At 62.3% G+C, this 19618-nt stretch overlaps 1 protein-coding gene across 1 annotated transcript in view; it reads left to right on the forward strand.

Annotated features, from left to right (window-relative positions):
• Positions 1-19618, forward strand: part of TP73 (tumor protein p73) — a 51773-nt gene that overhangs the window by 15612 nt on the left and 16543 nt on the right. The window contains exon 3 of the mRNA XM_032262202.1: positions 8992-9234. Within this exon, the coding sequence (XP_032118093.1) occupies positions 8992-9234 (243 nt within the window). The remainder of the gene's footprint in view (positions 1-8991; positions 9235-19618) is intronic.

Raw genomic sequence — 19618 nt, forward strand, 5'->3', positions numbered from 1 at the left:
GGGAGTGGGGATGCTCAGGCTGGGACCAGAGCTGGAGAGGTGACAGGGGAGGAGGCGGAGGTGGAGATGGGGAGGGGCCGGCGGGGCGCCTGGGCTTCAGCTGATGTCCCTGCTGCGCGTTTCCACGTGCCTCCCTCTGTGACTCAGATCCTAACTCTGATGAGGATCACAGGAAGCTCCGTTTCCACAGAGAAGGGGGACTGCACAGCCAGGCCGTGTGCTCGGGCCCAGTCTCCTGATCCCCGCCAAGCCCAGGGCCCCGGGAAGTGGTCCCATCCTTGGGAGCTGGCCCCTGGCATCAGCTCCCAGTGACCTGTCTGAGAGGGGCTGATGGGTCAAGCCTCTGGAGGAAGCCTCTTTGGGGCGGTGGGCTCTGAGCAGGATGGGGGAGGTGGGGGGGCTGAAGCTGAGGGGCGTGGAGAAGGCTCTGGGGAGGAGGCGGAGGCACTGTGAGCAGACTCCAGTGCAGTGAGTGGGTAGAGGGCAGTGAGGGTTGAGGAGAAGACAGGGTGAGGCCCTTGTACCAGGCCACAGTGGGTGGCTCAAATTCGGGGTCTGTGGAGGCCCGGGGGATACCAGGCTACCCTGGAATCATCTGGAGTCACCTGGGGTGTGGAGGGAGACGCGTCTACAAGGCCCCATTTGGCGCTAGACAGAGTGGGTGCTGCAGACCGGGGAGTGGGCCCAGCGGGGTGTGGATGCCGGGGTGGAGCTGGGCTTGGCCAGGTCTGCAGGGAGGAGGGAGTGAGAGGGAGAGGACAGGCGTGGAGCGCCCCGACGGTGGTCTGCTGCCTTCAAGTAGGTGGACGTAGGTGGCGGTGGTTTTTGCTTGGCATTGCATTTGGGCCCGTGGCCTCCCTCCCCATCGCCAGGAGTCTTGGGAACAGGAGAGAAGCTCCGGCCCTGACCCTGCGGAGAGGCCTCCTCCAGGCACTGGTGGCCCCTTGCAGGATCCCTGTGGGCCGGGGGAGGCGACAAGGGAGGGGAGCCTGGGCGGGGACCCGGGGGCTGCCTGCTGCTTGCTGGGCCCCAAAGGCAGCTGGGGAGACAGGGCTCGCCTTTAGAGAGGGTGAAGGGCAGGAGACCCTGGGCCTGCCCAGCGGGGTTGACACACGTGGCCAGGCTATTCCTGCAGGAGTGAGCAATTCAGAGCCAGAGGCAAAACCATGCGTCCCCAGCTCCAATAGAACAGAAACAACCGGCTCCTTTCGTTCCTTCCCATCTGGTGGGACCATACCTGCCTCTGCACGGAGGATGCCTCCCTCGGAAACTCGTCCGATCTGCGCAGGGCCTGTGCCCACCCGGGACAGTGGAGAGCGAGCCTGTGGCAGTACCAGCGCCCTGTGTGACAGGCGCTGCTCCCACGTCTTCACACAGTTTAGTCTCCCGGGGCCTCACAGAAACCCTCAGCGACAGGCAGAATGCCCTGCCTCACCACGAGGTGACCAAGGCAGACAGCTCAAGTGAAGGCCCGTGGTCCCGCCAGGGCTGGATGACGGGGCGGGGATCTCAGCCCACATGGCCCAGGTCTATTATGAAGCTCACTGAGAGGCGGGAGAGGAAGCCCTGGACCTCAGGAACAGCTGGAGAGAGCCTGGGAAGCTTCTGGGAGGAGGTGAGCCTGGAGACACTGTACAGGTGCAGAGATGGGTGGGGTTCCAGAAGGGGAACAGCATCAACAAAAGCTTGGGGTGTGGATCAGCAGCGCTGGAACAAGGCAGGAGACGGGGCTCCCTCGAGAAGCTGTGATTACCGTCTAAGGGGCAAGAGCTCCATCTTTCATGCCTCTGTGCACTCGTGGCAGAGACAAAGGTTTCGGAATGAGGGACTGTGCCCCCCGCCACCCCTGCTGGGCCCAGGGCAGGGGCCAGGCTGGAAGTACCTTCTCCACCACATCTCCTCCGCTGGATGAGTCAGCCGAAACCATGGTCTTTGGAGACGTGGCCGGAGCCACTGTGAATTTTGCTGGCAGGTTTCCGTTATCATTTCCACTAAAAAATACGTTCCCTTCTGGACAGCACCACATCTGTCCTCTGTCACCTGAGGCACAGCCGTGACCACCTGTGCATCGCTTTGCGTTCTGTCTTCCTATCTTGGGCCCTGATAAAAGATGCCGTGGATACCAGGAAGCAAGAGGAGCGAACTAGCGGGGAACAGAGACACAAGCTTCAAAAAATCATTTAATTCCCAACTGCATCTAAAAAATCACTCAAGTGGCCCACACCTGTAATCCCAGCACTTTGGGAGGCTGAGGCAGGCAGATCACCTGAGGTCAGGAGTTCAAGAACAGCCTGACCAACATGGTGAAACCCTATCTCTAATAAAAACACAAAAATTATCCAGGCACAGTGGCTCATGCCTGTAATCCCAGTTATTCCCAGCTATTCAGGAGGCTGAGGCAGGAAAGTCGCTTGAACCCGGGAGGCGGAGGTTGCAGTGAGCGAAGATCATACCACTGCACTCCAGCCTGGGCGACAGAGCGAGACTTCGTCTCAAAAACAAACAAAAAGAATCGCTCAAGACGGTTTACACATTTTAAACAGTCAACATGTGAAATGGAAATCTTTTAACAAAACCACAAAATCCAACTTAATCTGAAAGAGGATGGGCCCCATGGGACAGGAGGTGACGATGGGGCTCGGGGCCCGGCTCTCCTCCAGCTCCTGCCCGGTAAGGGCAATGAGTCTTTCAAGTAATCTCAGCACTTTGGGAGGCCGAGGCTGCCCCCACCCTCCACATTGGGGGAAGGCAGTCTGGACCCTGGGCACTGTCTGGGCTTGGGGGCTGTGGCTGATGTGGCAGGTTGTAGCATACCGTGGCCACGTCCCCCAGTGGCTTCTGAAGGCCGCCAGGGCTGGACAGCCCATGTGGGTTTCGGGGTCTGTTTCATCCAACCAAGAGTTTCTGAGTGTTGTCTCGGTGATGGCTGCCAGGACACCTCAGGGAACAAGGAGCCCCCGGCCCCTGTGAGCAGCTGCCCCTAGAAGCACCTGCTCTTCCCCATCTGTCCCTGTGCCCAGGGCTTAGCGACTGTCCTCTGAGTAGTGAATCTGGATTCCTGTCCCTGGTCCCCAGCGGAGCCTGCCCAGCCTCAGTTCCTCCTGGCTGGATTTTTGTGCCAAGGCATGGAGGTCACGCGTTGTGCAAAGGAGTTTCCTGGACTTTGGTTCCAGGAGGCCTCCCGGGAGAGTCAAAGCCTCGGGGTACTGTTTCTCTGGACCCTCCCGATCCCCACAGCCATCCTATGAAGCGCACGTTGATTTCTTTTTTTTTCTCTGAGACAGAGTTCTGCTCTGTCAACCAGGCTGGAGTGCAGTGGCGCAATCTCGGCTCACTGCAACCTCCGCCCCCGCCCCGCCACCGTTCAAGCGATTCTCCTGCCTCAGCCTCCCGAGTAGCTGGGATTACAGGTGCACACCACCACACCCAGCTAGATTTTGTTTGTATTTTTAGTAGAGATGGGGTTATACAGTGTTGGTCAGGCTGGTCTTGAACGCCTGACCTCAGGTGATCCGCCTGCCTCAGCCTCCCAAAGTGCTGGGATTTCATCCCCATTTTGCAGATGAGAAAACAAAGGCCCAGGGAGGTGGAGCCATGGACCAGGTCACACAAGTGGAGCTGGGACTTGGCCCAAGGACTCCTGACCTCAGAGCCCTGCCTGGCTGCCCTGGGTCCCTGGGAGGCCTCCCCTGCCCCTCTCCTGGATGGGCAGAGAGGCTGGTTCCCAGGGTGGTGGCATGGGGGCATCAGTAGACCCAGAAGAACCTGCTGTTCTGGGATGGGCAGCCCTGGCCACCACTTCCTGCCCACCTTGTGGGAATCCCCAGACCCCAGACGTCATCATCCCCAGCTTGGCCGACAGTAGGTGCCGGGGGCTTGGATTGGGGGGCGTGGCTGAGCTCTTGCTTCCGCACACTGCTCCTCTCTGCTGTCAGGCAGGCAGGCAGGCCAGGGGCAGGTGGGACCCTCCATGGCCTCCTGGAGGGGGCCCAGCTCCTGGGTGGCCTATCCCTCTCTGACCCCTCATTTTGGAGCAAGGTTACCAGCCTGCTGCCACCCCAGGGGCATGGGTGAATCAAAGAGTGAGGCTTGGGAACTGTGTCGGTAACTGTGACTGGCCAAGGCCAGAAAGCAGCCCCATTTACCACTGCCTGCTGCCCACGCCCCGGCCCCCAGCCTCCAGCCCAGAGCTCATCCAGCAAAGGTGCCCCCAGGGAGGCCCCCAGACCTCTGCAGGAGGAGAGACGAGGCCCCCTGAGTGGGGGACTGCAAGATTTGCCCTGGCAGAGCACGCTGGCCCCCTCCAACAAGGCCCTGGGGCCCCAGTGGGGTCTGGTGCCTCCGCGGCCTGGAGGCTGGAGGGAAGGCCACCCGCTGGCACCCTGGCTCCCGTACACTCCTTGGGTCAGGCCCAGGAGCCCTGCACACACATGTAGGCACTTGTGGCCGCCGCGGGCCGGGCATGTCCTAATTAGCCCACTATCTTGGGAGCTCTTGTTGAAAGCAAAACAAGCCAAAAAAGTCCTGGTTTGGCCGGGGTCCCTCCCTGCGGCTTCCGGGGGCCTCTGGTTTTGGGAGACCCTGGGCTCCTGTGCAGGCCTGGGTTAGGTCTGGGGTTTCCCACTTCAGCAGCTTGACCCCGGGCAGGAGCCAGGCCCCAGGCACAGCTCTGTGCCCCCAGGCAGGAAAAGTAAGACCAGAGTCCTCTGAGCCAGGTGGAGGGGCCACTGGAAGACGCCTGGGGAGGCCTAAGTGGGAGGACAGCGACCCAGAAAGCCCCCCACACTTCCCAGACACTCAAAGCTGCAGCTGCAAAACCTCTGCCACCCACGGGGGTTGTGGGTTGTGACCCACAGTCAGGGAGCAGAGGACAGTGTCCCCTGGGTACAAGGACAGGCCAGGTGTCCCTGGGGTGGAGAGGGCTTCGGAGGCCCACACCCCGTGTCATTGAGTGTGAGGATCAGAGAGAACCAAAGGGAGAGGCCAACATCGGGGCCCTGCCCAGGCGGCTCTGCTGAGGAGGAGGGTGCCAAGAGGGCCTCAGGCCTGCCGTCCTGACACTTCGCCACGAATCAGAATTTGCACACAGGGCTGCCTGCTGCGATGGCCCGGCTCGCTCCCGCTGGGCTGTGCTGGGCACAAAGACTCCATCAGCTCCTCTCCTCTCGGCTCAATGACTAATGCCTTGGCATCGTCTTCAGATCATTCAAGAATGTGGACAAGTTAAAATATGAACCACGTTGTCGTGGGTCTGCGTCCTGCTTCTCCCAAACAAGGGAGGCTCAGGCTCTTTGCCCCACTGCGGTCCTGGTCTCAGGGATGGAGCAGGACAGGAGTTGGGGGATGCTTCGGCCTGCCCTCGCCTGCTGTCCTGACCTCAGAGGCCTCAGCCGGGCAGTTCTCCGACCCAGGAGGCTCAGAGGAGTCAGGGGTGGGGAAGTCCTGCCGCCCCAAAGCCAGCCCAGGCCCGAACAGGGAAGCCCCTTCCAGAAAGGCCACCGCTGGTCACCTGGAAGAGAGAGGGCACCATGGAGAGGGGAGGGTGGGCAGGCTGGCACCAGGCACCCAGTGGTGGGAGGGGCCGGCTCACGTCCCATACTCACTCCCGGACAGCTGGGCGGGGGGAGCTGTCCGCTGGGCGGGGGGAGCTGTCCGCTGGGCGGGGGGAGCTGTCCGCTGGTCGCCAGCTCACTTGCTCAGCGAGCCTCTTGAGCAGCCTCTGTAATGACAGCACCGACTGAGGGGGAACCGCGTGTGTCATTCTGCTTTTCCTAGTAGCCGAATTCAAAAAGGTGTAAAGGAAATGGTGGAAGGCGTTTAGTTATTTCCCGTATTTCCCCCAGCGGTGGCAGTTCCAGTCTAATCAGTAGGAAATGATGACTGAGGCGTTTCCGTTCTTTCTGTGGCCCTGAGCCCTTGGAAGTGGGGTGCGCTCACACACTCGGCTCAGCTCCGTCCCCACTTCACGTGCTCCCTCGTGTGGCCAGTGGCCCCTTTATCCAGAGCCCCTGGAGGCTCCCAGCCCAGTAGGGGACTCAGAGGTTTTGGGGTACATGTGAGCCTACCCTGCCAGAGGATGGCTGTTAAGATGCTCCGACAGGGTGACGAGAGAGAACGCCTGAAGCCCAGGGGCTGCTCCTGCCAGTGTGGCCAGGGCTGACCCCTCGGACCAGTGACCTCTGAGCCCAGACAGGGCTGGGGAGAAGGAGTCCTGTGCAGAGCAGCAGTGGAGGCCCCAGGCGGGGCTGTGGGCCTGCGGTCAGGAGCGCGTCTCAGGCACCTCGGGGGCGTCTTGGGCCTTGGTGAGGAGTCTGGGAGCCGGGGACTCCAGGGAGGGGCCTGTGCTGCGCGTCTAGAGCTTGGCACTGCCCTGTGTCACCCCAACCTCCCACATGTGTGGCCGAGGCAGGGCCCATCCTTTCTGGAAGGAGCCTGCTGGCAGCTCACCGGTGCCCAGCCAGCCAGGAGGAGCGGGAGGGGCTGTTCTACACCTTTCTCTGAGGGGGGCAGCGGCTGCTTCCCCAGAGCCCGTCACAATAGCCCAGGAGCCAGGAGAGGTGAGGGTCACCCCTCCCTGGGATATGATGCTTTATTTTGTTTGGTTTTGTTTTTTTAGACAAAGTCTTGTCCTATCTCCCAGGCTGGAGGGCAGCGGCGTGATCTTGGCTTTCTGCAGCCTCAGATTCCTGGGCTCAAGAGATCCTGCCGCCTCGGCCCCCAAAGTGCTGGAGTTACAGGTGTCCCCCCCTTGATGTTTTTAAGTTGGCACCTTGTTTCCAAGGCCCATCCACGCGGCAGCATGTGGGAGCTTCCTTCTGTCTTATGACGGAGTAAGAGGCCATTGTAGAGACACCTGTTTCTTTCTTCATTTCCTGGTCCGTGGACCCCAGGCTCCTGGGAAGGACCCGTGGTGCAGGGAGTTCGGAAGGTGGTGGGGAGTGTGGCAGAGCCAGGAAGGAGGCCGCAGTGGTACCGGGGAGGGGGCAGGTCCTGTGCTGCGGGGGGTCCCCATTCCATTGGTTGGTGGGCTCCCCAGGTTGACAGCTCATGGCCAGCTGAATGGTTCCAGATGATGGCAGCTTCAGCCAAGACCTCGTCGTGCCAAGGCCCTTGCAGTAGAGCCAGGGCATGGGTCGGACCTGGCAGCTCAGGCCTGCTGGGGGTTGTCGGCCGTCCTGGGCTAGAGCACCCAGGGAAACTGCCTGCCTGGCCTGTGGTGGCCCTGGGAACAGTGACGATGGCTTTGATGAGCGCAAGTCCTCTGCCTCCTGCCCCTCCAGCATCCCAGCCTGAGCTGCCTCCATGTTGCAAAGCACTCAGTGGAGGACTCAGTAGAGGACTCAGAGGGGACCAAATCTCTGGACTTGCCTGGCGTCCTCCTCCCTCAGATGCCAGAGGGGCTGGAGGCCTGGGGTCCTCGTCAGGGACCTCAGTGGATGTGCGCCCTTAGACTTGCAGAGCCCAGGGCCTCTAGGTCACTAAGCCCAGCCTCTGCTGATGGAGGAGGCCGAGGTGCAGGGAGGGGCTGAGCTGGGGGTGCCGGCCTGGCCCCTGCACCCTCGTGTGCGGGGGATGCACCTTTGTTTCTTGGCCTGGAGGAGGCAGGCCGGTGGGAGCAGAGCATGCGCTCACAGCACGCCACAACTTCTCTGAAGAGGGGCACAGGGCAGAGGGACCCCCCCCACACCTGGCTCTGCCCCTCCCTGCCCTGCAGTCCCAGTTCACCACCTGGGGTTCTCAGCCTGTGCCCTGCTGACTGCTGATGACCTCTGTGCTGTCTGCTGGGGCCACTGGATCACCTGGGGCCAATCATCTTCCCAGCCCCATACCTCAGTTTCCTCATTGCAAAATAGAGACAACCATGGTGCCCACCACAGGCGGGGGGAGAGGGGTAGAGGGGCTTGTTCGAATTACACCTCCGGCGTCACAGGGAAAGAGCTGTTTATGTATCTGCAGGGAGACGGCGGTGCAGCGCTCTGTGTCACCCTCCAGCATCCCCCCCCGGATTTGGAAGGAGGGTCTTCCCTTCAAGTGAGGCTGCCCTGCCCTGGGTCTGAGACGCCAAGACCGGGCCAGCACTGCTCCCTCATCTGGGGCCTCCCCTAAGCTCCTGGCAGACGCTGATCCATGCCGGGGTCTGGGGCCCCACCGAGGGTGGTGCAGGGGACACACCCACAGGGGTTCCTGTTCCTTGGTGTGTGGTCCTGGTGGGGGAGCTGCGGGTGGGGGCCCAGCAAGAGAACCCCGGGCCAGGGGGCAGCAGGGGTGGGGCTTCGCCAGCCCCTGAGCATGGAGCTGCCTTTCCAGTAGGGCCGTCCGGTGGGAGATGAGGCCGCCCACATGGGAAAACAGGGCCCAGCCACTGACCAGTAGGGCCGTCCGGTGGGAGATGAGGCCGCCCACATGGGAAAACAGGGCCCAGCCACTGACCAGTAGGGCCCACAGTATCCCACCACCTGGAGGGCCGGACCTAGCGAGGGCCCAGATCTGGTCCCCAGCACCTCAAGGTGCCCACGCACCCCAAGCTGGATGTGCACACTCTGCACTCAGGGCCCATCGGTGCCCAACCCGCCTCCACCACTGCCTGGCTCCCTGGGTCTGGAGCTCCCTACTCTGAGCTGTGAGGTCCAGACCCCGATGTGGGCCCGGAGCATGCAGCGGAGCCCAAGTGGGCATCCGGGCCTGGGAGCCTCCCCCCCGCCCGGACGCCTCCCCTCCAGGTGTGCAAAGAGTGGATTCCACCCCATCAACGGCTGGGTGGATCCCCAGAAACCCTGGCACCAGGAGGCTGATGGAGGGGAGGGCGAGGTGAATATGTCAGTTTATCCCAACGCAAGTAGTGGCCTGTTGGGATGGGGGGGAGACCCGAGGAAATATTTGGGATGACTGGAGCCGCTGGCCCTTTAAGGCTCCTGTAACAGGACACCTCCCAGACGGGACAGGAGGACTGACTGTGTGTGTTTCCCCTCCCTCCTCCCTCTCCCGCGCCAGGCCCAGTTCAATTTGCTGAGCAGCACCATGGACCAGATGGGCAGCCGCGCGGCCTCGGCCAGCCCCTACACCCCGGAGCATGCTGCCAGCGTGCCCACCCACTCGCCCTATGCGCAGCCCAGCTCCACCTTTGACACCATGTCGCCGGCACCTGTCATCCCCTCCAACACCGACTACCCCGGGCCCCACCACTTCGAGGTCACTTTCCAGCAGTCCAGCACAGCCAAGTCGGCCACCTGGACGGTGAGTTCCCCTACTCCCCGCCTGCTGCGGGCTGCGGGCTGCGGGCTGGAGAGGAGGTGGCCGCGTTTCCCGTACCTCAGGAGGCCGAGCTCGCCCCACCGTCTGCTCGGGGGTTCCCACCTGGCCAGGGCCAGGAGGAGCATCAGGCAGGAGGCGGGTCTCAGGGCTGGGCAGTCTGGGTGTGCCCACCCCTCTGGATGTGAGTGGCCAGAGCCAGCCAGCCTCCAAAGGGCCTCAGAGGGGACGGACTTGGCCCCGCTGGTGAGGTCTCTGCCAAGGTTGGCCGGCGGCTTCCCTGTGCTCCGGTGGGGGCTTTGATTTGAAATCCTGTCCTGGGCAGAGGCAGGGGCTCTGCTGCCAAGCGTTGTGTCCGAGGCCGGCCCTGGGGTCTGCAGAGCCTGCCTCCTCCATGCAGCGAGGCGTATCTGCGGGTGGGTGGATTTGGGCACTGACCCTGGAGGGTCATTTCCATGCAGTGTGTGGATTTGGGCTTTGCCGGCACTGTCCCTGGAGTGTCATTTCCAAGAATTGGCATGTGCCAAGTAGATGGGGTGGAGCCACAGCGCTCACTTCGGTGCCCCTGGGACGGCCAGGCCCCCCCTGGGGATCTCGATACCTCTGATAACATCACCTGTGCACACAGACAGTCTCCTCAAGCCAGGCACCCTGCTCGGGGCGCTGGGTTTAGCTAACTCCTGCACCCACCAGCAGCCCACAGGGCTGACTCCATCACTTACCATTTCACAGCCAAAGAGGCTGAGGCGCGGGGAGGGAAGCGGTTCGCCCAGAATTATGCTCACAGTATGTGGGGGCAGCCGCCTCTGCATCTGGGCTCCTGACCACCAGGCAGCCCAGATGGCTTCTGGGGAGGGGGAGTCAGGAGGGGCGAGGTGAAGGCTGCTCGACCGCAGCCAGGAGTGGAGAGCACTCAGGGGCTGGGCGGGAAAGGCAGCCCCAAGGGCTTTCCGAGTCTCCCTACACGGAGGCAGGGAGAGTTAGTCCTGCCCGGCACTCAGCCATGGCTGCAGGAAGGGCTCAATGGGACACCTGGCTGGCCCAGCCCGCTGGGCAGCGTCCCCTCCCCCACAAGGCCCCCCTCCCCCAGCACAGCTCGGTGCTGGCCCCTGAAGTCCGTGCAGGAGGCTGCATTCCCACCCACTGTGGGGGGTGCTGAGCAAGGGCCCCTCAGGGTTTTCCGTTTTAAGAACTGGGTCCCACCGCCCTGCTGGCCATAGCTGCAGTTTTCCCACGCTCCTGGAGGGCTGAGGGGCAGGGCGGAGCCTAAGGTAGCCCGTCAGGCTCTGCAGGTGGCTGGACAGTCCTGCCAGGCTGGTCTGGGGTCTGGGGTCTGGGCCCCGCCCACTCCCACCTGTGGCTGTTTCTGATTCTCACTCCAGCCATGGGCTCCCCCCGCTGCTGGCTCTGTGCTATGAGAAGGCTTAGCGCACACTGCCCCGGCTGGATGGGGAGGGGCTCTGTGGGCTGAAGGGTCCAGGGCAGAGGATCTGGTATCTCCTCCAGGGCTTCCCACCCCCCTCTGGCAGGTACTGCAGACCCCGGCCCTAACGCCCCATTTCTCCGTTTGGACCTTGCTCCTCCACGCTCCTTACCGAGCAGTGGCGACGGAAGGAAAGCGGTGCGGGTGCCGGAGCCAGCACAGCGCTCAGCTCGCAGCAGGAGCCCGTGCGTCGTCTTAATTGTGGTGGCAGTGGGCGTGCTGGTTTGGGCCTCCCAAGTGAGTGGTTCTGGGCACTTGCGCTCGCCTGTGGGCAAGGGGGCCAGGACTATCCCTCCACCTCTCAGGTGGCCAGTGGGGCCACCTAAAGCCAACTCAGAGAGCCCCAGGCGTCCTCACCTGCACACCTCCAGCACCGCTTCTCCCCAGGCTCAGGCTTGTTCCCTGAGTCCACTCTCTCCTCTCTAAGGACACTGAGCTCCTGCCCTGGGGTTTTCGAGGCTGGTGGTTTCTGGAGAGTGTCGCCTTGGAGCCCTGGCAGGTAGCTTGTGGGAGCTCTGCCGCCCTTCCTCCCAAGGTCTGGGGATGCAGATGGGGTCTTCGCCGTGCTTGGAATGCGCTACACGTGTCCAGGTTGATCTGTGGAGGGACAAGAGCCACTCCTTCTGCCGGCTGGCTGCCCACTGGGGTGTCTGCCACCCCCAACCCCGCCAGGTGTGTGGCATCAGGTTTCAAGGGACTTCATGGTTTTGTCTCAAATGCCTTGCCCTGCGGGACGGGGTAGTCTGCTCAGACCAGGCGTCCAGGGCTGGTCAGCTGCACTGGGGGGAGGGGGAGGCTCTGTCTGGCAGCCAGCAGAGGAGCAGCAGACGGGCTCTGTGGGTGCTGGGAGTGGGGTGCACCTGGGGCTCCACCTCCACTGCCCTGTGGATGTGGGGGGGTGGAAGTGGGACAAATGTTGATAATGAGATTTTTGGCACCTCAGCTCTCTGGGGGCAGAACCCCCTCCACGAGGCTTCTTCCCTTGCCCAGGGAGGGGCAGGCAGGCAGTCAGCGCTCAGTGGAGGACGGGGCCACTGAGCAGGCCACTTGCTCTCAGCTCTGGGGTCCCTCTGTGCGGTTGCTGCCCAGACCTGCCACATGGGCTTGCGTCTGGCCTCTGAGCTGTGGCTCCCTGGGCCCCGGCACGCCAGCCGGTTGCTAACTGATAGATAATTCATATTTTTGTCAAGTACAATTCCACAGCGGCTGCTGCCCCCGTTCTTTCTCCCCAATCAGGAAAAACACCCTCACCAGACCCCAAGTGACCACAGCTGCTAATGGGGTCTTTGGCCTCTGCTTTGCTGAGGCCCACGGTGGCTCTCCCCAGCCCCAGGTGGGCCATCTGTCCTGACCAGCTTCCCACAGACCTCAGATCTCCTTGAGCACTAAGGGCTGTGGAGGGCTCTGTGTTTCCCAGGCCTGCGCATGTGTGCACACACAGACAGGGTCACCCGCCCACATGCATGCACACGTGTGGATACACAAGCACATTATGCACACACAGGCACATGTCAACACACAGGCACGCATGGGCATGCACAGGCCTCCCCGGTCACTGCCCAGGGTTCTAGCAGCTCCCACACCACGAAAAGCCTGGAGGAGGAGGAGGAGGGGGGTCCTGGGTGACCGAGCAGCTGGAGGAAGGATTTGTGTTTAGCCATGAGAGTGTAACCAGTGCCCAGTGACAGGGCAAGGCCAGCGTTTGGTGGGAGGGGTGGAGCCAGCACCTGCCGGGGTCCCGATGGCAGATATCTGCCCATGAGCACCTGCTGCTTGATGCCTCTGCCCTGATGCCCTCCCCTGCAAAGAGAGGGATGGACTGCCAGCCATGGTGGAGACAAAGGAACTGGCTCTTGGGACTTCTTGGGGCAGGGCAGGGTGCCTGGGGAGCGCTCCACACATGTGGGCTGTTTGGAGTGTGATGGCCCTTCTCCCAGTTCAACACCCTCTGCGGGACAGTGTGGAGTCCGAGCACGGGCAGAGCCGTCTGCAGGGCATGGTCTGGCCTCAGAGCACTGCTGGCCACTCCTGTCCTGGGAGCCCCGAGGGTTGGCAATGGCACGGACAGCTGATTCCAGGAGTCCCTTGGGGCAGAGAATGAACAGGAGTTCCTCTAGCTGTTGGAACAGCCCAATGCGATAAGCCTCGGACGCTGTGACGCCCTGATTCAGACTCATCAGGGAAGGTGGCTGTCCTGGGTGTTTGGGAAGTTTGGGGCCGGGGCCCTGAGGTCGGGCAAGAAGGCTTTGTGTGGTTGGAAGGCCTGGCCCAGCACAGCATCTGCGGGCACCTCAGGCTGTGCTGAGTGACACCACCCACAGCCCCTGAGGCAGGCTACCCTGGCAGGATAGTGAGGACACACACAGGTGGGATGGCCAGCTGCCCAGCATCCCCTAGACAGAAGACGGCCTGACGCAGCCCCCTGAGTGCCAGCTGCCCGCAGACCCGGCGTCTGTGTGCGTGTGTGCACAGGTCCGTCTTGGGGGAGCTCTGGCTCCACGTGTAGGAAAGCCCCTGCTCCCGGAGGGACACATGGAAGGCCGGCCAGGGAAGCACAAAGGCTCTGGGCGGGATTCCTGGGGAGAATGAGGCTGAGTCAACGCTAATGGGTCTGGAGCAACCTTCCCAGCGCCTCGGAGGCTTGCGAGCAGGGGAATAATAGTGGAGGTGTCCCAACATGACCGTGGTATCAATTGCGTTATCCTAAAAGTTTATGGAATGCATGAGTGGAATTAATACCTTTTACTGGCACCAGGAGCAATTATATGTGCGTAAAGCTGAGGGAAGAGTTCTAACAATGTTTATTGTGGAGATGAAACGTGGATTATTAGGGGAAGCTGGAGTACTTGGAGCGAATTGCAGCATTTGCTTGTATCGTGCGGCCCAGGGAGGCGCCTCCAGCCTCTGGCTGTGGTCAGTGCCCCGGGCTCGTGGCCCCGAGATGGGGTCGGCTCTTCTCTCTACACTTACTGGAGCAGCCAGAGGAACTCACTCCTGGGCCCTGAAGGTCACAGAACTTGGCCTTGGAGGCCCCGAGTGAGGCTGGGGGGGCCCCAGCTCTGAGCCCCTGGGTCCTGCTGCAGCCCCACCCAACACTGCCTGGCTCTTGGAGAAGGAGGGAGGACCCCTTGGGGGATAAGATTCCTTCCGTAGGCGTGCGACTGTGGGGGGAGAGGCATGAGCCAATTTGCGTTCTAGGAAGAATCGTCTCTTTCCTGGGACTTGTTTCCGGTTTGGGGACAGCCCATGGACCTGGCACGTCCGATTAGTAGCATTGGCAGCAACATTGCCCCTGTGTGCAGGGCCTCCCGCTCTCCTTGTTTTACAGATGAAGAAACTGAGGCTCCCAGAGGGCACGCCAAGGTCACCTGTCCCTCCCAGGCCTGGCCCCAGCAGCCCGACCCCTGACCTTGCTCTTGCAGCCCATGCAGTGGCCCCCCCCCCGGCCCCTCAGGTCCCTGCACAGCTCCAGCTTCCCCTGCCCCCTCCCCCACCCTCTGCTCCCAGCTCTGTGGGGCAGGTCCCTGTGACCCTCGGGGACCCCAGAGGAACCATTGCTAAGGAGGTGTTGACCCCTCAGAGAAATCCGCCTGTCTTTAGGGGAGAAAGCCTTGGGCCAGGCAGTGGGGGGAGCTGGGCGGTACCTCCTATACCTCGGCCTCAGTGAGCCTTCCGCTGCTGTTTGCCAGCGAATCAAACTGGGACTGGGGGGTGAGGTCCCTCCCTGTCTGCTTTTGCTGCTTGGTTTTACTGACAAAGGAAAATCCCTCCAGAATGCTTTATCCCTTCAGTGCCCCTGGGCTGGCCAGCCTCACAGCCAGAAGCCAGGCGGCTGGGCTTGGGGACGGGCCTCTCCTGGTGCCTCCCTCCCGCCTCTGTCTTTATCCCTCCCAGGCCTGGCCCCAGTGCCACCAGCTCCCATTGCCAGGGGGAAAGAGAGGCCCGCAGGGGAGGGCGGTCCGCAGCTTCTCCTGGACCTGGTGCTGAAGCCAAGACGTGGTCCTGGGTGACCTGGACCTTGGGCCGCCTGGGACTCAGGCCAAGTGAGGGCCCAGCTGGGCAGTGAGTGGAAGTTTTGCTTCCCAGGCTGGGGCTTCTACCACCCCAGGCCAGTGGTCACTTGTGGGGTTTTGTCAAACTCCGAAAGTGGAAGCCATGCTCAAGGTATGTGGACAGACCCTGAAGGCCCAGCCCTGCCTCTCCGTAGAGAGCCGCCTCCCCTGAGCCGCCTCCAGAGAGTGTCCCTTTTCCCAGGAGTCTCAGGAAGAGGAGGACGGACAATTCCAGGGGGTCCCAGCTGGAAAGAAAAGCGTCTTCTCTGCACTCCTGGCGGACAGCATGAGGCTCAGAGAATAGGTGGCAGCCAAGGCTGGTGTCCGCAGCTGGGGGGTTATGATGAGGCTGCAGAGGCTGAGCTGGTCCGTGCATTTTAGGGCAGAAAGACCCTTCTGGAGAAGTGAACAGCGCTCCAGGCTTCAGTGAAGCAGAGGTCAGAAGCCCATAGTGAAACCGCACTGGGGCTACCCAGGTCACCCCAAGGATTGCAGACCCACCCCTCCCCCAGCCACGCCACTGGAGTGAGGCACCGGGCTCCCTGCCCCTGGCATTGGGCGACACCATTCTCTGCCGTGGGTCTGTGGTTTGGAGGCCAAAATTCTCCTTCCTCCTGACATTTCACTGAAGATTTACAAAGTTTAGCAGAAACCTAGATTCTAGCCAACTATTACCTTAAAAGCTGCAGAGTGACCACCACCACATGTCCCCAGCTTCCTCCCTCCCTCCACTGTCCCCAGCCACCTGCGCTGCTGCCAATTCTAACCCCTGAGGCTGCCCCAGGAAGCTGCAGCCAGAGACGCCAGGGCTGTCCTATAAGCAAAGGGCACCCACTGACCCCAGGCACCCTCCCAATCCCCACGGCTGACAAAGCCGGGCCTCCAAAGGCTCAGTTAATCCTGGCTTCTCCTCAAAGCCACAAGTCAGGGTGGAGGTGAGGATGGCGAGGACTCCTTCCCTGGCAGTTAAGGGCCCCTCTCTGCAGTGAGCAGAGCAGCCCTGTCGCCAGCCTGCTAGGCCCGTGCTGGGCAGCTCCAGGGCCTGGCCCACAGCCCCGCTAGCTGGGTCCTTGCCAGAGGCCAGAGGAGAGGCCAAGCAAACAGACACGGGCTCTCCAGCTGGCACTGTCAGAAAGCAAGTTGTGGGCAGAGGACCCCACTCCTGGACCCTGCTCGGGGCAGAGGCTAAGTGCGGGGCCTTGAGCACTGCATGTCTTCAGAGCGGAGGGGCAGCTGCGGACCCAGGGCACTGCCCTGCCACCCCCCTCTGTCCCCAAGGCCCCAGATGGGGTACCTGGGTCCTGGAATAAGGCCCAGTGGAGTCCCCCGCCTTGCCCAGGCAGCTCATTCCTTCCCAGGCTGGGGCAGCATGACAGCGAAGATAGCACCAGCCGGGCACCTGCACGGGGTCTCAGTGAATCAGGACAGCAGCGTCCGGGCGGGAACCGGGCCCTGGGCTCCTCACATGCCATCTTGGCAGCAAAGCAAAGGCTGGAGCTGTCCACGCCGGGCCGCCGGACGCCAGCCAGACGCAGGCAGTTTGTGTTAGTCTCAGTCTGTCCATGGAAACCCCTCCCCAGCCGGACCAGGGCAGGTTGGTCCCCTCACTCCTGAGGGGCTTAAGCCTGCCCACAGGGGAGGAAGCTCAGGTCCTACCTGACACCTCTGTAGTACCCGGTCTTCCTGGAACCCAGGGGTGCTTAAGGCGGGTCTCTGCCTAGACCCCGACCCCAGGCCCCAGGCCCCAAGTCAAGCCCGGCAGTGACAAAAGGCTGGGAGGTGGAGCTGGGAGGCTGGACAGCTCTGGTCTGGGTGCTGGTCTACCCCGGCTCAGCAGGCAGGTGTGGGTCGCTGTGAGTGACAGCGCCTGACCTCCCAGGGCCAAGGCCAGGTGAGGGCCCCGCACAGCGCAGGCAGCTGTGGCCAGTGGATGTGGCTATGACTGCACCCACGGGGAAGGGAGCTCAGCTGTGCCCGGGTCCCCAGCAGGTGGATGGCGCTCACCAGCAGAGGCAGACGCCTCCGGTAAACGCTGCCCACCAGCCTCCGCCACACACTAGACCCCTCTCACCTCCTCTGGGTGTGGCCCTTGTCTCCTACCGGACCCCTTGGCCTTCACTCTGCACTGGAGACGAAGCCACCAAGCCTGTCCTGGGCTCAGCGCATGCCTGCTTCCCACTCCTACCCCGATCATAGCGCAGGACAGAGATCCCTAGAAGCAGCTGTGCATGGGCTGAGGGCCAAGCAGGCTCAAGCCCCTGTGGTCTGGGGGCTCCTGGCCTCTGGGCCTTGGCTGAAGGGGGTGCACTCAATGTCTCCCAGGGAGCCTCGCTTCTAGGCCATGAGAGTCCCCCATGTGTGCCTGCTCACCTGTTTGGGACCTGGATCAAGGTCACTGCATGGCAGGCTGCCCAGTTCCCGAGGGTCCCCACTACCCGCTGGCCTGCCCTCTGCAGTGGGCAGTTTCTTGTCCACAGTGTCTGGCCTCTAGCAGGCCTCAGTCAGGGCTGAGGATCGCTTGGCATCTGCAGAGGATGAACAATCTGCCTCTGGTTCATCCTCTATCGAGATCCTGGCCCAGGAACCCTGGTGGGCCAGCCTGGGGTGCCAGCAGACACATCTGTCCCCTGCAGCACCCAGCCAGGAGCTCCTTCACAGCAGCCTCTTTTCTTGGGCAGTGCTGGGGCTGACGCTGGCTGTGGCCTCATGGGCATCCTGAAGCTCCCTTGAGCTTCCTATCTACGTGGTCTGTGGGCTGTAGGTTTCCTGGTGAGTGACCCTTCGCTGCCTTGCCCATGGGGGCTCCAGCTTCACACCAGGGTGTTCTGAAACATGGGTGATTGCCACATGCATCCTATCCCCCTCCCCAGGCTGGTGGCTTTCCTGAGGCAGGGAGGGACCAGCACTGTGACATCGCGCCGGCCTCCCTGACATCTGTCAGAGCCTAGCCTGTGCTCCCAGGGGCTCTCTGAGGATGACAACGACATTGTGCACCAGGGAAGGCCACAGCCTCCCGTGAAGGGGACTGTCACCCAGGGGTTCCTGTGGCTGCCACCTACAGACACCCTTCCTCTCTCAGAAGGAGAAAGGGACCCAGGAGGACCGTGATCCACCAGCTGTTGAACCTGGCTGGTGCATGTGTTTTGGGGTATCCGTCCATGAACCCACGGGTTTCATGGAGGGGTCTGTGGCTCAGCCCCAGATTTTCTAGGGAGAGGAAGTGACCATGGCCTTGGCAGAGGGTGGGCTCCAAGAGGCCCATAAGCCCAGAGAGGAAAGAGACATGGCCTTAGAAACACACACACACACACACGCATGGAAAATGGATAAAAGTGGGCTATAAAAAAATCATTTAAAAAATAAGAGCCCCCACTGCAGGCCCCATCTTCCAGAATCTGTTGCAACAGATTCACCCACACTGGTTAACGGTATTTGCGGTTTGCAAGATGATACACGTCCCGGGAAAATGACAGACAAGTTATTATCACCTCTCCGCTGTCCTCCTGCCCAAACCTGCCCGTGCCGGGCACCCAGCTGCCGGGGAGTGAGGAGCGGGCACGAGGAAATTAACAACCCCGCGCCGCTCCCGCCCCTCGCCCACCCCCGCACCAGCCCTGCCAGGCCCAGGGCTCCCAGCCAGGCCGGGCCCATGTTGGACTGGGGTTGGGGAGGAGGGGAAGCAGCAGAGGGTCGGAGCGGAGCCGGTAGCGTGGGGAGGGACAGGCGCAGTGGCATTTGGGCAAACCCTTTCCTGCAAGCAGGATGGCGCACGCACCCCGGGCAGGCAAGTCCAGGCGGCTCCGTGTCAACAGCCGAAGATAAATACGATTTTATCAGCTCGGAATCTGTTGAAACACATCCATCTAGCGGTTCTAGGGAAGGAGGAGGCAGGAGGGGTGGCGGAGACGAAGCATCTCCACGTGACCTTTCCTATAGAATAGACTCCGGAGTCCTCCTCCTCCTGCCCATTTTCCACAGGGCAGAGCCAAAGTCTGGAGCCCGAGCCCGGGGGCGGCGGGGGGGGGGGGGCGCTGCTGGGGAGGCAGGAGGAAGGGGCTGAGGAGTGCCCATGCCATCCTGGGCTCCGCCACTCTCTGGAAGCACCTGGATATCTCAGGGCTCCCTCGGCTCCTATGGCCACCTGTGTCACCCAGCCTCAGATGCTGACAGGGCAGGGGACATCACAGACATCCCTCCCTGAGGCCACCCAGCTCCAGCCAGGCTGGGCATCTGGAGTCCTTTTAGTGACAGGGTGGGGTCTGCCAGGCTTGTGTGCTCCGAAAGCCATGTGAGCACCGCACTAGGGACACCCCTGTGGGGAGAACCAGGCCCAGGGCCTTGGTGGCCTTGCTGGCCAGAGGGGAGGAGAGGTGCTCGCGTCACCTGAGGGCAGGGGCCTCCTTGCTGTCCGCCCTGAGGCCTGGCATCCCTCTGCCACTGGCCCAAGCTGAGACCTGCCCAGCCTAGGCCTCTCCACACTCCAGTCCCAGCCCCTGCTCCCGGGTGGGTGGTCCGGCCGCTGCCGCCTGCAGCAGGTACCAGGGACAGCTCCCAGCGCAGCTGAGCTCCTCCCCAGGGCGGGGCATCCACAGTGCTCCCTGAGCCTGGGCCCCGGGACCTCGCGCAAAGGCCCGAGCAGTACAGACACAGACGGGAGCACACGTTGGGCCCTGCAACCACTTCGTGCGCCCCGGCCCTGGGACGCCTCACCACACAGCTTCCAGAGCAGGGATCACCACTTCACCTTGCCCGGGGCTCCAGAGGGAGCCAGGCGGGCTCAGCAGGGTGCTGCCAAGAGGCCGCTGCCTAGGTTTGCCTGTCTGCGAAATGGGAG

Source organism: Sapajus apella, unplaced genomic scaffold (genome assembly GCF_009761245.1).
Source record: "Sapajus apella isolate SASKATOON/1434 unplaced genomic scaffold, GSC_monkey_1.0 scaffold127, whole genome shotgun sequence".
Taxonomy (NCBI): domain Eukaryota; kingdom Metazoa; phylum Chordata; class Mammalia; order Primates; family Cebidae; genus Sapajus; species Sapajus apella.